The sequence below is a fragment of the Falco punctatus genome (assembly GCF_963210335.1).
Source record: "Falco punctatus genome assembly, chromosome: 8".
In the NCBI taxonomy this organism is placed as follows: Eukaryota; Metazoa; Chordata; class Aves; order Falconiformes; family Falconidae; genus Falco; species Falco punctatus.
In genome coordinates, this window is record NC_137588.1 from 55,294,410 (window position 1) to 55,311,687 (window position 17,278).

General features: G+C 43.9%; 1 protein-coding gene across 6 annotated transcripts in view; it reads right to left on the reverse strand.

The window, feature by feature from the left end:
• NSD1 (nuclear receptor binding SET domain protein 1) overlaps positions 1 to 17,278 on the reverse strand; it is a 69,885-nt gene that overhangs the window by 34,785 nt on the left and 17,822 nt on the right. For 4 of the 6 annotated variants that reach the window (XM_080399596.1, XM_080399594.1, XM_080399595.1 and 1 more), the window contains 5 exons: positions 13,769 to 13,904; positions 10,599 to 10,771; positions 5,588 to 8,168; positions 1,968 to 2,089; positions 1,555 to 1,837 (listed from right to left, as the gene is read on the reverse strand). In XM_080399596.1, the coding sequence (XP_080255722.1) occupies positions 1,555 to 1,837; positions 1,968 to 2,089; positions 5,588 to 8,168; positions 10,599 to 10,771; positions 13,769 to 13,904 (3,295 nt within the window). The remainder of the gene's footprint in view (positions 1 to 1,554; positions 1,838 to 1,967; positions 2,090 to 5,587; positions 8,169 to 10,598; positions 10,772 to 13,768; positions 13,905 to 17,278) is intronic. The other 2 variants (XM_080399597.1, XM_080399598.1) reach the window with 2 other exon arrangements.

Sequence of the window (17,278 nt, forward strand, 5' to 3'; positions counted from 1 at the left end):
CAACGCCAGCAGGTAACATCCTGGCAGTGTGATTCAGATCATAATTTCCCAGTCACTTTGATCTGGCATAGGCCAGTCCTACCACTGACAAATACAGCCCTGCCTCCACTCCCACGCCACTCCCACCAGCACTCATGCTGCACATAACAACCAGGCTAAAGGATACGCTCCCAGTTAAAACTACCAGCGAAAAGACACTCCAAACTAGCTGTAACCTGCACCATTTCCTACTCAGGCTTTTTGCTGGCACTCAGGGAAGTAACAAACTGCTAGACGTAGATGCATCCACATTAATTTTGGCAACAGTATCTACTTAGAAAGACCTGGAGATGATGATGATATGAGTGCAAGACACTCCACAGAAACAGCCTGCTACCCATCCTACCCTGTTCATTTGCCTGCTTTATCAGCCTCAGCTGTGTCCTTCCTGTGACACACCTCTGCCCGCGCTGCCTACACATCAGACACCTTATGCAGGGACAACTCAGCAGCATTCTCAAGGCAAGCCTGTACCCACAGCTTAGGCTCCCTGTGCTTCAGCAAGAAGCAAGTTTTCTCAGGAGGGGGAAGAGGTAAGCAATCTCTGCATGCTGGATGTTTGCTTCTACTACTGCACCCTGTACTATTCTCCTGCATCTCCAACCTCAAGTTCACATCCTCTGTTTTTCCTCCTTTAATCGTCTCCAACTTTCCATTTCCATCTGACACCCACAAGCCCCCAAAGGCAATCCCTCCGCTCTCACGCATAACTGGCTAACTGACCTCCAAGTGACCATACCTCTCACTCTACTTGGTTTAATTTTTTCACCATAGCCTCCTTACTAGAGGAACAGTGCTACCAGGACTTTCACCTTGGAAATGGCTTTAGACACTACCAGAGAATGAATGTGTTGCAAATTTGTAGACCCTGACACTGACTGCTGGAAAGGGGGAAGGTCCATCAGACCACATTTGTTCTTTGTACACTGTGCCTTACCAAAAGCTAAGGCCCTGGCTTGCTGCTAGTACAAGTCTCTGACAATTTCTACAGATGCTTAGAACCTCTACGGGAAAAAAAAGTGTTTCCAGAGGGATTTCTGTGCTACAATTCTCTGAGCTCACCAAGAAGCAAAAAGACACCCCACAAGCTATGCAGATTAGACTTTGCATACCAACCTCAGCACAGCAATATTCATCTGAAGGGTTGTAACAGTAGCAAGAGACCTTCAAGCTAAAGGAATGCCCCTGCTTGCAGGCACAGAAGGCCAGGACTATGAGAAGAAGCTACGACTTCCTTCATTTGGACAAAGGGGTATTCTGTGCCAGGACACAAGGAGGACCATCACACACTACAGAAAGCTAATAGCTAAGTGTAATCATCCAGCTCACTGGATCACCCACCGCACCTGCCCTGTCTCCCTTCCCAGCACCAGTAAAGGTCATTGAACGAAGCAAAGCAAAAACCACACTAACACATCAACAACTACAAACCTTTTCACACTGGTTGAAGCAACAATTTCTGCTCAACTTGACACATCACTTATGGGAACAGAATCACACAGCCTCCTAATTTACCTGATTTCAGGAATCTCTCTTCTGCATCTGGAGAAGCAGAAACTTCAGAAACATCTGAAGATGACAGCACCAGCTCTGGAAAATCTGTAGTTTCTTCTAGAAGCTGATCAGTGGAGTGGGATCCTAGTTCTGAGAAGGAGCACTCTGCTTCAAGGATGGGAGGGGACCCTTTGGTTGAAGATGGAGTTGAAATCAAAGAACCTGGCCCCTGCTGGGTATCTCTGTCAGGACTACATCGTGCAGGAAGACCTCCTTCAAATTCAGACCTCGCCACAGAATTCACCTAGCATAGTGAAACATGTTGGTGAAAACATTCATCCTGCATGGCACTGCACACAGCAAGAAATCATCAAAAGCATGCAGACCAGAGCCCCAGAGTAATAACCATGAAGAGCACATTAGTGTTCACCTACCTTCTGCAGTTGCTCCTGGCCCTTCTTTGATTTTTTCTTGGGTGCAAATAAGTGATCATATTCTTCTGCATATTCCAGAAGCCGTTTACTTGGCTTCCTAAGGCGTTTCCTCTCTGAATGTACTAAGAAAAAGGAAAGCAGCTTCAAGACTGTGTTTTCGAGATGGTCACAAGACAAAATTCTCCTCGTGATCTGTAGGTAATAGCTGTTCCTGCCTTCCCTTCCAGAAGCTCCATGTGCAAAGAGCCCTGATACGTTTTTCTCTTTGATACAGCCTCATAATTTTTGAGCTTCCTATTTTCACAATATCCTGACGTGACAGGTGGGATTTTTAAGGACCAAAGAGACTTCAAGCAGTTCAGATAAGAAATCAAAAAAACATTAAATATCTGAGAGAATCCTGGAATTTCACCCAACGTCTCCCTAGACAAACTACATCTAAGCTTCCTGCAGTACTTTTACCAAAATCTAAGACTGTTAGCAACTCGGGCTCATCTTGCTACCTTTGCTGTTAACACAAACTCCTTTGGTTTTAGGGCAGGGGCTCAGGAAAAGAGTTTTCCCATAATACAGTTCAGTCACTAGTTCCCTAGTACAACATAAGCCTAACTCCTTCCCTTTCCCTCCTCCCTGACATATTTTTACATACACTACAACTGCCACTGCAAGCCCATTTACTGCTTTGCTTCCTGACAATAGATTTCACAATGAGATCAGGGAGTGAACAGTTCTCGCCAGCAACTGCAAGCTCTTCAGGGCTCATGTGTCTGTGTTTGCACAATGCTGCATCATTGCAAGGGAACCACAGTAACAGGTATTTCCTCAACACAAACCTAACCACCCATGCTACTCCACAATGCACAGCAAACTCAAAAAAAAAAAAAAAAAAAAAAAAAAAAAAAACAAACAAAAAAAAAAAACAAAAAACCCAACAAAAATCTACCCACCAAAAAGAGCACCCTGACACTGTACACCATCTCTACCCAGCAAGCCGCAAAAGCAAGATGATGGAAGCTTTTCTCACTTCCCAGAATACCTGACTCTTCCCCTTTTTTAGTTTTCAAAATTATCAAATAATATTGCCAAAAGATTTCTCCTAGTCACAAAAACTTTTGCAGTCTCCTGGAAGTTTAGGAACAAACAGTAAATATTCTCTTCGCTTCTTTTCATGTGTAGGAGGTGGCTTTTTCTTCTTTAAAACAAACATTTTCTAACAAAGCATTCCAGTGCAACACTTCAGAACAGGGATGCTGGACAAGATTGCTACGCTTTATTGTGGCTTTGTGGTTAAACAAGCACAAAAGCATCAAACTTAGCCGAAAGAAGAAAGGAACAACTTTCTCAAACAACGATTTTCAGCCTCTATTACTGCTCCACACAGGTGTCTGGATAAAATACACATTTCAGCACATAACCAGTTACAGGATGAGTATCCTCACCAGGCAACTATTTGGGGCCCCAAAGTCACGCAGAGCCCACAGCCCTGTGCCAGAAGGACTGACTTAATTGCACATTTTTCCCAAAGTGAATCCCAAATGCAGTCAGATTGGCACCGGCACATCAAAAACCTGATGAAACTATTACTTATAAAAACATTGTACATCAGCAAATTCCACCAATCTTCACTTCTGCCTTACTTGCTCTAAATTGCACCCCAAAGTTTATAGCGAAAATATGCCCAAAGTTGCCATTCAGCTATGAAGACTTTATATAGCTTGAGCTCTGTGGAAATCGCACAGTTGTGACTGCAATCTGTTACCATCTCTGATGCTGATACTCTGCCTGCTGCAGACAAGGATTAGCCACACCTTCTCAGAGCACTGGCAAACAGAAGAAACAACTCCTCCTCTGTAAACTGCAGTTACAGCAACCTTCCAGTACCATTCTCTCTACTTTCTAAGTAATTGGCTTTGCCTGATACAAAAAGACTGGTTTCCATGAATGGGTTTCACAGCACTAGAGGTTTACTCACTACCACCAGCACACTGGGGATGTTACAGCAGTCCAAACAGCTTGTCGCTCACGTAGGCTCCAGTGCCTTCCTAACACACCTGTACAGAGGAGCTTCAAGTGTGATTGAAGGCTTATATGCTATTTAGGACAAGGGAGTTAAGATCACACTGCAGTTGCCGATCTGTCACTTTTGCAAGCAAAGCCAAGGCTCTCACTGCCACTGCATCCCTTTGTGCAGCACCAGGACAGCTCTGTGCTCCTCTCCAACACCACTCTGCCCAGGAGCCTGCTGCATTCCTCTGCTGCTTCTCTCCTAATATTACTACCTGTTACCAGCTCTTCTCTAGCTCTCTCCGTAGACTTGCATCTTCATCTCATGTAGCAACATACTGAGGGCACTTCAATTGCAAAACCACCATGAGGTTAGTTGCATCTTGGTGCAAATGAGGAACTCACTCCCTCCAGCGGGCTGTGACACTCCTGCAGCAGAGCCCTGACAGCCCCAGAAAAATACGCGTCCTCTCGCCTGTTCTGTGAAGACTTAAAGTCCTCAAAAACACGCAGCCACAGCCAGCAGTCAGTGAATGATTAAGCTGGTTATGATTTCAAACCAGAACTTTTACCCCATGCATTACACCCTATGGGCTTGTTTTCTGTGCCTGCTGTGACTTGCCTTGGGCAGGTCCTACAAGTAAGCAAGGAGCTGCCTTTTCCACACTAAAAAACAGAGGTGTAGGCAACCTCCAGCAACCACTAGCAGCAAAATACACAAAGATATGCACTGGGGGAACATGTTAAGTGTATACACGTTCAAAATTCTCTCAAGTTATATTAATTTATGATATTGCAAATAGATTAGAGCAATTTAGTTTGGTGAAATCTATGTAAAAACCTAATTCTGTTGTTTTCATTAAGATCTGCTTCCCCAGATTCTTTGCAGAAGCCTGAGCATGGTATGTGTTGAACAGTTTTGGGGGACCTATTCCCTACACACACACACTTTTTGGTTTTTTGTGGGTTTGGGGTTTTTTTTTGTCTTTCTCCAGCCCAGCCTCCCCGGCAGCTTCCCCCTCTTCTGCTCTCCCCTTAACCCCTCAGCCACACTAGAGCTGTAAATTAGGAAATCTGTGGTGTTCCCCGATTCATTATTAGCAGCTAATAAAATTCCATACTAAAATGCCAGAAGAACCCCCAACACAGACCTCGATGAAATCCTATAGAACAAGCCAAAGACAGACACCATGTCAAACAGCACCAGCAAAAAAACAATTGAGGCTCAGTTTCCCACAATTTTCTAGCACTGATCGATCCAGCTAACACCAAGCAGGTCACTCTAAGGAACATATTACAAAGGTAGAAGTTTTTTTAAAAAAAACTAATTCCAGGCTTGCAAGGATGCTTATTTTACCTTTCACTGTGGAGGAACAAATGATTTGTAATGTATTTGAACTTTCTGACAAAAAAGTTAAGCAAAATCCCATCTTGACTCTGCTTTCTTTGTTCTCCATGCTTACAGAGAACCCAAAACCAACGTATCACACTTTCTTCAGCTCAGATGTGTACATCCAATGTTGTCAAACAGCCCCAAGTTCCGTAACTTATGCTTTAAATGAAAAAGTATAAAATGTATACAAATACACACTCTGGCGCAAGTCCAGCTCCCTTACCTTGTGCAGAGAATTCAGACTGGGGAGCAAAGTTGCCAAGCTCTGTTTCTGAGTCCATCACACTGTTGTTTGGCTTACCACATACATTCAAACGTTTCTCAACTAAGTCTAAATGATTCTTATAGTCCTGATCTGTCAGGTCTCCCTCACGCACCTTTGAATGAGGGGAATGCCTACGTCCCAAGCACTCATTTCCCTTCAGTGAAAAGCCACGAGAATTCAGGCCAAAGGCACTCTCCAAGTTTCCTTGTTCCCTAGATCTACTGATGTGCTTATTAGATCTAGCACTGCTTTGGTTAAAACGCTGCCATCTCTTTTTGGGTGCTACGTGATTTATAACATTAGACTCATCACCAAGAGAGCTCTCACTATTTGCCTCTGAATCCAAGTCTGGACTCTCCCCATTTTCAGCAGAAGTGCAGCTCTCAATATTTCTACCAGCTTCAGGTCTCCTTCCAATACGATCTAAATTGTCATCAGATAAACAGGCAGAGTCTTCATCAGTTGAATGTTCTGTTAAATCAACAGACTCTTTCCTCTCAGTATCTTCTGCTTCATTACCTAGAGGACTGGTAACCGAACCATGAACGCGGAATGCATGTTCTCCTGAATCTCTGGATAACCGACTTAGCAACTTACTTGGCCCTCCTGGTTTTAAGTCCTTTCTGTTTGAAACTGTTTTATCTCCAAGCTTTGATGACTGCTTAGATTTTGAACAGTTGCGTTTGGACACACAACTTGTGCCGTTTGTCCCAGAAACAGCAGTACTCGCGGGCTCTCTTTTACTAGTACCAATCCCTGTCAACTTGGTTGGAGGATTGCGTGAAAAAGAGGAGGTGCTTATAGTGGAGTTTGGATTTACTGTTTCCTGGGCACAATCTCCATTTTTTTCTATTTTATATGGGGGACCTATGAGAGACAAGGATTTCAGACCACTTGCAGAATTGCTTCCAGAACCATCAGCTGTGCTGGTATTTCGAAATGGGACTATATTTTGACCAGTCATCAGTTGCTGCTCTTTTGTCTTACTGTCATGCATATCCTTCAACATCATTAACAAGGTGCTGAATTTGTAATCTGGCTCAATAGGCAAACAACCATGACCAGAGGCAGAAGAGAAAAGTAAAGGTACTGTGGCCTTTGGAGCACCAGAGTCGTTAGCATCATCATTTATGGACCGATAAGATAGCTCCTTCAGCTCTGACAAGACGTGCTTCACCACCGCCGTTTCTATTTCTGTAGAATCCCTGGGTTTCTCATGCATGTTGTTTAACAGTTTCTGACCATCAACTTTTCCACTTCTCTGAAGAGAATCTCTCTGAAGGCCAGAGAAACCTTTGGTATCAGAAGAGCAGCGATTCACACCACCCTCCTCTTCTGCAAGAGAAGGCTCCAACCCAGCAACTTTTTCTTTATGCTTGCATTTTATAGTCCTGATGCGGGGCAGTTTCATACTTTTCGGTTTTAAGATTGCTTGATTTGCAACAGCAGGCCAGGAGCTGTCCTTGGAAACACTTTGGGGAGTAGTGTGCTTGTTTGCTAGGGAAAGATTGTCATTTCTCACATCTGAGGAGCACTCAAGAGCCGTCAATGACATCTCAGCATCAGAGAAGCCTACTTCAAGCTCCCCATCTGCAAATTCAGCATCAAGTCTGCTGGTTACTGAACCTCCCAGAGGTTTGCGATCTCTGTATGACTTCTTCCTGGCTCTTCTGTTGCTCTTCTGAGAAAGATACATGGAAAGCTTAATGTTTCCACTTGACGTCATAGGAAACTCCCTCTCCACTTTATCTGAAGAATCACTAACTTCAAGAGCGCTAGAGGCTCTCTCTGAACTTTGGTCCATGGTATCTACGTCACTGTTCCCACCATCTGAGAGGGAAGAGGATGAATCCGATTCAGCTTGCTTTTTCTCAATACCAGCATCAGATGTGGAATAGTGTATTTGTAATTTGGAACTGCACAAAATGCCCAGGGAGCTCTTTTCTCTCTCCAAAGATGCACTGGAAAACAAATCCCCTTGGAGAGTGTTCTTCAGAGCATCACTTTTACGATTCTCATAGTCTGGTTTCAAAGATGTCATTTCAAAACGTCTTTCTCCAAAGGAGGAAAGCAAATGATTTTCCCTGGTACTACTGGATGCTGTTAAGCTGCTGGCAATCCGGCGAAGTTCATGAGAGGCATGTTTATCTGGTAGGTCCCCAACAATCATGTTTCTAACTATGCGCTCTGGCATTTTTGCTTTGATTTCTCCCCTAGATGCTTCCCCTCTTGCACCACTCTTTTTTACTCTAGTCCTTTTTCTGCTGTCAGAGCTTTTTTTCACGTGTGGCTTAATGTGCAATTTTCCTTTTTCACTGGCTCGGTATCTGGAGTCAAATGCCAAGGATTTAAAACAGCCATTCAGCCGCCTGTCCCTTTCTGCTCCAGGGCCATTGGCATAGTATTCCGACTGTGCTTCCTTCTCACTGTCCAGCTCGCTGGAGTTCTGGCTGCACTTTTGATCCTCTGGCCCCCCAAGAAGAATGTCTTCTGCCTGTCCAACACTGACTTCCCATTTAGCCATAAATCTTTGAGGAACCTTAAAATTAGAGGAGACAAAAAAAAAAAAAAAAAAAAAAGAAAAAATTTGAGTGGATAACCAACAAGACTAAAGCGAGATTGAGATACACATGGCACAGAACAGTGACAGTCCTACATTTTGTGTCTTTAAGACAACCACATAAATTCCCAGAGACTGTGTCTAGTGGACACAGAAAACACTGCTCCTGGGTAAGTATCCTGCACACCTGCTGAACCTAATAAAAATCCCTGTGCATTCCCAAAACAACAAAAAGGTCCCTGCAAGCACAGGCCTCCCAGGAACCAGATGTCCCGGCATCCCAGCACACCCTGAACACAACAGCCTGTAAAGGGGAATGCATATGGCATGGATCTCTGGCACAGAAACGCAAAGCAACAGCCAACAAAAGCCTCTCAAGGCAAAAGCAGCATCATTTTCTTCAAAACATTTGAGCAGACACATTTGCTTTGCTCATTCTTGATTCTTCCTGTATCCCTTGAACTCTCAGTATGATTCAAGTCTTCCCTCTCCATCAATCCACCTTGGTACAAACGTGACATATACACACACATCTAAAATGTACTCTAGCAAATTCAAGATGTCCATTACCAAGAAGTCTCCCAGCTTTAATCTGTATCTTTAATACAAAACAAAAAGCACCCTGCATACTGGACAGGAACCTCTTCTAGCATCTAAAATCAGCAAGAAACTTATTTCTTACCTGTGTGCAGTTTTTGGCTGCAAACCGAAGGTTTCACAAACACTCCTAAAATTAAAACCAATACCAAAACAGGAGGGACAACTCAAATTTCTTACACTTTTCCTTAAAAAAAACCCTCAAAACCCACACCAATAAAATCTCACCTCAGCAGATTAAAAAGTTTATGGAACCTGATAGCAAACCAGCCAAATACCCTCAGTTTTGCATCAGATCTTGGCTTCCACAGATGCAAACCCAGAAGTTTATGCAAGCAGCGAACATTTGATTCCCTCTACTGCAGCTACACTGGCCCTTCCATTTACATATAGGATGACATTTTAGCCATGCAGCACTTCCAGGACCAGAAAAGTTACTTGGGAGTGTGTAACTAGTTGTTAGGGGGCTGGGAACACAAGGAGAGAAGTCCTTAGGGCCAATACTGAACATGACCTTGGAAAAGGAAAACCAAATGAGAGCAGTAAACCCAGGGGCTCACATCTGCAAGAGCACATATAATGTAATGGTTCTGCACTAACACAGGTTGAGTACACAACTGCTAATAAACCTCTTGGAAAAAGAAAAAAAACCAGACACCATTACCTAGCATTACTATCTGCTCTCTTACAGTAACACAGCTGCCTCTGTACTTCTTCACTTCAGCAATTCTAAAAAGTTAATTTCACCAGTCACCTTCCTAAAGGCTTAGGCCAGACCCCTGTGTATTGGTTACAACTGCTCAGGGCTGTTACAGAATTGTAGAATCATTTAGGTTGGAGAAGACCTTTAAGATCATCAAGCCCAACCGTTAACCCAGCACTGCCAAGTCCACCACTAAACCATGTCCCTAAACACCACATCTACAAGTATTCTAAATGCCTCCAGGGATGATGACTCAACCACTTCCCTGGGCAGCCCATTCTAGTGCTTGGCTACCGTTTCAGTGAAGAAATTTTTCCTAATATCCAATGTAAACCTCTCCTGGCACAACATAAGGATGCTTCCTCTTATACTCTAAGTTTTTACCTGGGAAAAGAGACTGAACCCCACCTTGCCACAACCTCCTTTCAGACAGCTTTCAGTAGAGCATGACAAGGTCTTCCCTGATCCTCCTTTCCTCCAGGCTAAACAACCCCAGTTCCCTCAGCCACTCCCGGTTAAGACTTGTGCTCTAGACCCCTCACCAGCTTCGCTGCCCTTCTTTGGACGTGCTCCAGCACCTTGATGCCTTTGATGCAACAAGCCACAAAACTCATTCCCATAGGCTCACTGACAAAGCATTTTCCAAGTCAAATTATAAGTCCTAACAGGTTTCTACAAAGAAAATTACTGAAGCAGGACTAAAAACCCCGCTGCTTTATCTGAGTCAGTGACCTAGTGAAGCGTGCAGCTCCACCTCTGCTTCAGATCAGCCAAAAGAGGCTGCCAGAGAGCACAGAAGTTATTTAGATGCGTGCTGTAATAGACATCAGGAGAGGGCTGTGCTGCTCCACAGCGCGCACCAACAGACCTGACTCCTCTTTGAGCTGTCTAGGGCAGTAAAAGCTTCAGGCCACACCCTGACATAAAAAAAGAGAACTTAGAAACTCCTGGCAGCTTATAAACTACGCTCATTGCAAGTCCCTGGCCACGTTGCTGCAGTCACTGCCACAGAAGAAAGCTGTCAAAGTGTAATTCCAGGCATAAAGGAATACTCTGTGCTGTGCAGATTCAAAGGATCAAAAACATATTAGAGAAAACAGATCTTTCACCTTATGTTTGTAACCTTTTTCCTTTTGCTTTCCTCTTCTCCGAAGAACAGGCAGCTCTTCAAACTGATGTCTTCCTTCAAAGAGGACAATAGCTTTCCCAGCAACCCAGGTTTTCTCTGAAGGTTCTCCTAAGGCATCCACATAGTACTCCCGGTAAGGTCTCCGATTGGAAACTATTTTGATAAATTAAAAAGAATTAACCCCTTGCATATAAGAGAATAAAGACACACAAAGAATCACAAAGCGGTAACAACCTGACAGTTAATTTCAACTACTTTTTGCTTAATAATACTCCCACACAAACGCCTGTTCTAGGGATTTCTACCCAGAACTAAGGGAGACCCCCTTTGATCTCTGCTATGTTCTGTCTCGGTACTCTCCATTTTTATGTTGTTGGGTTTTTTTCTTACAAACAACAGGTCTAAGATGGGTCATCTCCCTAGAGAGCAAAGACTACTGCTTGGCTGCAAAAGAAATTTGCAAAAATATCCAGTTGTTTTTTTTTCCCTTGAGACATGCAACATACTAGGCAGGACATTTAATTTTTGCAACTCCCTGATTAATGATTAAACAGCCCAGTCCACTTGACCGTTGGGAAAACACAACAGTGTGCTGGCAACACCCAGAAATTACATCCTTCTGGACAGGATTTACTCATACAGGTTGAGCCTCTCCCACCACGATATACCACATCTTGTTCAATGCTTTGTTACCAAACAAGCTCTTATTTAGGACATAAAACATCAATAACATTATTTAAGTACACACATGCACACACACTCTACAAGGACTAAGTGCAACATGACAAAACGTTAGTTGCAATGAGTTTCTCCATACTTTGGGCACGAATGTGCAGAGCAAGAGAAGAAACTCAATCATAACGGCACAACCAAAGATTTTTCAAAAGCTGCTTTCTGTGTGAGAATGATGAACAGACATGGTACAATTAAGAACTGAACTAGTACTGGAGGTGCTGATGAAAAAGGACAGGTTAAAAGCATTAGAACAGAGCAAACCAGGCTTGAAACAAGAGATCTAAACTTCTCCCTGCATCTTGCTGCAATGTGTGCTTCACATGCTCCCGGCAACACCTTCACCCTCTGAACCGGGAACCTAGAATTCACAGCCCATTTGGTTTGTGCTGCCTCTTCCAGGAGTGTCAGCACAATGGGGCACCCTGGCCTTTATGAAGATGGTGACATTGAGATTCTGACCAAGACCACTGGGAGGATGACAAGTAATGACCGGGGCAACATCAAACCAAGGGCAAAGATGACAGACTTCATCTGTCCCATTCACAGTACTGGGACTCAAGTCACTGAGCCTCAATCTTCCAGCTCCAAAAATTCTTCCAAGTCAAGAGCTTGCTAAGAAAAGGCAAACTGCTTGAAACAAAACGCCATGCCTCAAACCCAAGAAAAGAGGCTTTTGCACAAGTGATGAGTTTGAAGCGACCTGCCTTGTTTTGAAGGGCTCGTTCCCTTGGCAACAGGAGAGCCAAGGCAGGAGGACCGAGCTTTCTGTGGTGCACACAGAGCCCGGCAGCTCCCCCTGCCCAGCGTTCAGACCCACCCAATTCTGCCACCTCAGCATCAGGGAAGGATGACTAGGAGGTTACATAAAGCCACAACTGGAAAACGCAATTTTCCCCAGAGCTCTATTGGTTTGAATGTGGATAAAACATGATGGGAGAGTCTATCATGTAGCTGGAGATCAGACCTTGCTGGAATTTGTTAATAGCATGTTTCCTCCCTGCAGAATTCCTTTATTAGAAATCCTCATACACAGGCTGAGAAGGGATTACTGGACAGCTATATACATTAAATCCTGTCCAAAACTTCATGGGGAGGGATGCAGGGGGAGAGTATGTCTGGCATACCTTCTGGCAACATATTTGACAGGAATTTGAGCACTCGAGAGGGACTATTTAAAACAGCACATTCAGTATTATCTAGAATCAGGATGAATGCCTCCCAAAGGATGAAGGGGAAGAAATAGCAAGTAAGACTACTACAGCAACCAGACTTCGGGATGACATGAGCACAATGTAGAAAAAGCTACTTCACGTCTCTAGAGAAATACTAGAGGGCTCTGAGCTGATGGCAGCTCAGGGGGGATTAAAAAAAAAAAAAATAGCCTACTCTCTCTCAGCACTTAGTTCTTAGGCTGGCGAGGGCCACAAAAACTGGAGAGAAATACATTGGTGAGTGGCAACCTCACCAGTCTACAGAGCTGTCAGTGGCAGATGGTACAAGTTCAAGTGGTTTCCAGTTGCCCACAAAAAAAAAGAAAACAGAAGGGGAAACCAGGAGCAAATAAATAAGCCTCTTTCCATTTGTGACAGTCTCCCCATGGCAGCCAGTATGATCCTAAAAGCAAACCAATCACCTCCCCTCTGTTGTCTCTATCACTCACCTACATTTCTCTGCCTTCAGCTTGTAAAACTCTCTTCCTTCTTGGCTCTCCCCTTCATTCATGCAAGCACAGCTCTGTTATTTCCCCAAACTCTTTCCCTCACACTCAGCTGGCTCTTGGTCTCACTGACACACTATGCCCTAAACTTTCACATATGTGGCTCCATCTCCAGGTTTTTCCAATATTTCCCCATAAACAGCCCCTTGCTTCCTTGCGCCAAACAAGACCAAAAAAAAAATTTGCTTCCTCACACACTCCCATCACACCTTCAGTCACTTAGCAGCTACACTGCACTGCCCCACACCTCACTTCTCAGCCTCTCCAGACCCCCATTCTCCAGGCCTGGCCGATTCTCCGTGTCCACACACACTCCAAGCTTCCCAGCTCTGCTTGGCCACCCACTGCATGTCTCTGTCCTCACCTCTCTGATCCACCTCCTTTTTTGCTGTATCTTCTTTTTGAGAGGCTGCTTGCTCTTGTGCACTGCCCTGAGCTCAGTCTAGCTACTCATCCTTCTTGTACTCTCAGAAGAAAAGCTTACATGTCCAACAGCTATCTGTGCCACTTCCATCAGCCTCAACCCCATCTTCCTCCTGTCACCTCCCTGATCTACACCTGCTTTATAGATCCAGGTCTTCTGAAGTACAGTCTATTTCTTCATTCCTTTCAAGGGCCAGAAATGTTTTTTAAATTAAAAACTGCAGCACCCTGTCATACACAACACCTCCACTTCGTGGTCTGAGTAGATATAGTACCTTTCATTTTTGAGTGACAGTCCAGCACTGGATCATGACAAATTGTGCATGGCCACCATGGGCGTCTGTTGAACTTGGCCCAAACAAGATCCCCAACTTCATACTTCACTGGAGTGGGTTTCTTCTTGGCTCGGATCTTTAGGAAAAAACAGAACACAAGAAATCACTAAAGCTCCAGATGCTTTTAAAGAGATTTGCCTCCCCCCTTCGTGCATCTGGCCACCAGAGACATTTACATTAAAAAGCAAGTCCTGATTTTACTTAGTGGCTCCTACACCTTCAAAGAACACTATGGTTCTCCTCATCCTTCTGAAAGAACAAAACAATAAACCAGGGTTTGAGACCTTTTTTTTTGTGATTTTGTAGCAAGGAGCATGATCTCTGGTATGTGACTACACTCAAACATCACACATTTGAGCAGGTAAATATTTAGAGTCACTACTAGCCTCCATTACTTCACTAACACAGATTTGTTCATTTCAAAGGTTGCAACATACCAAAAAAAAGTAGTAGTAAGAGACAACGACACACTCCTAACTGGAAGAATGTGATGAGAACAGCAAATTAAGTGTTTATCAATTGCAAAAAGAAACAGTTGATATGTACGAACTAATAACCTCCCTGCTTCTCAGATGTGCTCAGGAAAAAGCTTCACCATAAAGTACTTGAAATCAAAAGCAGGCACAATCAGAAAAAAAACACTTAAATCCTAATTTTTAGTTTATATGCACAGAGCTGCCATTGCTCTGCCCCAAAACTAGAAAACAGGAGAAAATGAGCACAAGAGCAGTCATCCCCCCTCTAGGAGACACACACACACACAGACTTTGCCTGTCTCCAAAAACTGCTCACAAGTATCAGCAGTGTACAGTCACCCAAACCCCCTCTGCTTCCCATGGCTGTGCAGTGATCACAAGAACGTCAAAATATTTCAATACACAAAAAAAATTTCTAATGCTGCTTAATGGCATTTCTGTCTTGCTATTGAAGGGCAGAGAGCAGGTCCTGTGCTGTTTGCTAAGCACACGCGCTCTCTGCCTGGATGCTGCACTACGAGCAGAACCTCTGCCAAAAAGAGGAACCAGGAGCTTACCAGTGGTGTGACTAATGGAGACAAGACGAGGTACCATAGGTTTTCACAGGACACTGGAGTCCCCATGCCCAGCTGCACGGTATCCTGTCTGTTTACCAGCACCAGCCAACGCACATCCCAAGTGGGTTCAGCATTTTAAGAGCTCTAAAGTGCTGCAGGTATCCTTGCCAGTAAATAGCGGCAATATACTCCTCATTAAAGCTGTCACAGCACAAATACACACCTTCTCACTTCACTTCTCTGTCCTGCTCACCAGCCTTCCCAAGGTAGTTTCTTGCAATTCACAGTTTAACATCCTAGCAACTAAAACACAACAGGCCTCTCTAATAAAAGGTATATTCTGCATCAGGTTGAATTTTATGGGTTTTCTTCATGTGGTTAAAGACAATACAAAAGGATAAACCCCTCTGTTACATGAAAAAAGCAGGTAATGATGTTACAGACTACATTGCTGAAATTCTTCTCACTCAACCATCAAAAACCACGCAGTAACTTATCACTGAGCAGGAGCTCAGGAACATGGAATGAAGACACCATACAGAGGGCTGCAGACCCTCATTCTGTCACTGCCTGCTGCAGCCTCCACACCTCCACCATGACACAAACACAGGCTTTCTGGAACAAAAATACGCACCTGTGAGCACAGGAGCAGAGGTGCTAGCTACCTTTACTGGTGCTTTTAAAAAGCAGATGCACTTTTAGATGCAAATTCCACCACCACCACCCCTGCCTTTTTTTTTCTCTCCATTTCCAGCTTCTGTTCTTCCTGTAAACGTGACTTTTGCAACACATCTTCCAACCCTAGGCTTTAAGGAGCATACGTATATCATAACTGATCATCTCAAACGCAGTGCACAGTACAATGTATGTGCATCTTACTGACAACTGTAACCTGAGCACAGTCAGCTCGACAGAACAGTAAAACTAGGCTGGGGATTTGCCAAAGCCATTCACACTGATCCACCTGAGGAACACCCACACCCCCTGCCTAGAGGCAAGTCTGCATTTAAATCAACTTTGTCACCCTCTAATACCCCACTCAGCCTCTCTTGAAAATGTGGCTTTCAAGGAACTATTCAGACAATGCTTAAACAGTTACCTCTCTTTCCGAGCAGCCAGCAACCATTCTCATTCCTCTGTTTGCTCTCTCCCTTCTAAGGCATTAGTAGTCAGACACTGGCCTCAAGGTTGCCCACCAAAGGCTCCACCAGTGGGTCGAGAGGCAGATCAGAAGAGCCATGTTCCAGTGTCCCTGAGAAAAAGCCTTGTAACAGGACACACTGCAGCAGGCTGCAGTCCTCTACTATTTCCCCGTCTACTCTCCCTACATCCCACCACCTGGCCAGAGATGCCTTTACATATCCATAGAAAAAAAGTTCTGCTAAGGAGTTTTAAGGTTTGTAACATTAAAGAAAGAAACTAGTAGAGGAGTGAAAGCAGCAGTTATTACCATTTCTAGGTACAGTAAGACTCTTTCTTTAAACTCTGCTGCATGATGCCAGAATTACAGCCCCCAAAGCATGTATTTCTTGGGTAAGAATACAACAAATTTCATTCCTATTACAGTTAACATTTACTATGCCCAGATCAAACTGCTAATATAGCCTGATGGCCAAAAAGTTCAGCCCTGCAGTAACCGTGATTTTTCTGTGAGCTAGGGAAAGCTCAAGTTGTTGTTTTTTTAAAAACAATGAACTTCAGATGTAGTCCCTACACATGGTCAGAGAGCATTGTTTACCTACAGAGCATGGAGACGTTCAAGCATTTAAATAAAAAAAACTTGTGAGCCATTGCATACCAGGTAGGTACCATGTTGTAACTCCAGTGTTGATACACTGAAGAAATTCAAAGCAGGGAAGAGACTGAGTTAGCAAGAAAAGGAAGGACAGTGCCTTGCTCTGTCAGTGAGCAACACCACAGGCTTTGTATCTATCTAGACATTTTCCTGAAGGGAGCTGGTATGTTTGGCATTAATTTGCTGTTCAGATGGGACAAGCTACAGCCTAAACTCTAGACAATACGCAGTTATTTCAGATCACCTTGTGCTATTTTTGGTGAGGACATGGATTTCTTTTTCCAATGTTTTTACTCAAGCTCTCTCCACCCATGCAAGACCCCAAATGACCACTAATCACTGAGGAAGGGGTCACAAGCCAAGGTTCAGCAGCAGGATGACACAAACATTTCTACCTTGAAAGTCAGCTCCTGAATTTGTACTATGCTAAACACACCAGTCTGCAATTCACCAAGTGAAATATTGAAAGTCTGTGCTCAGCTTCATGAGAAAGGAGGCTTTCTAATAGAAAGCAAGCATCTCTGCCCTCCTAAAATTCTCACCATAAGGCAAATAGGAAACATACCAAGAAAGAAAGCTTACTTTTCTAAGTGGTTTTATTATTGTACACATACTATCAGTC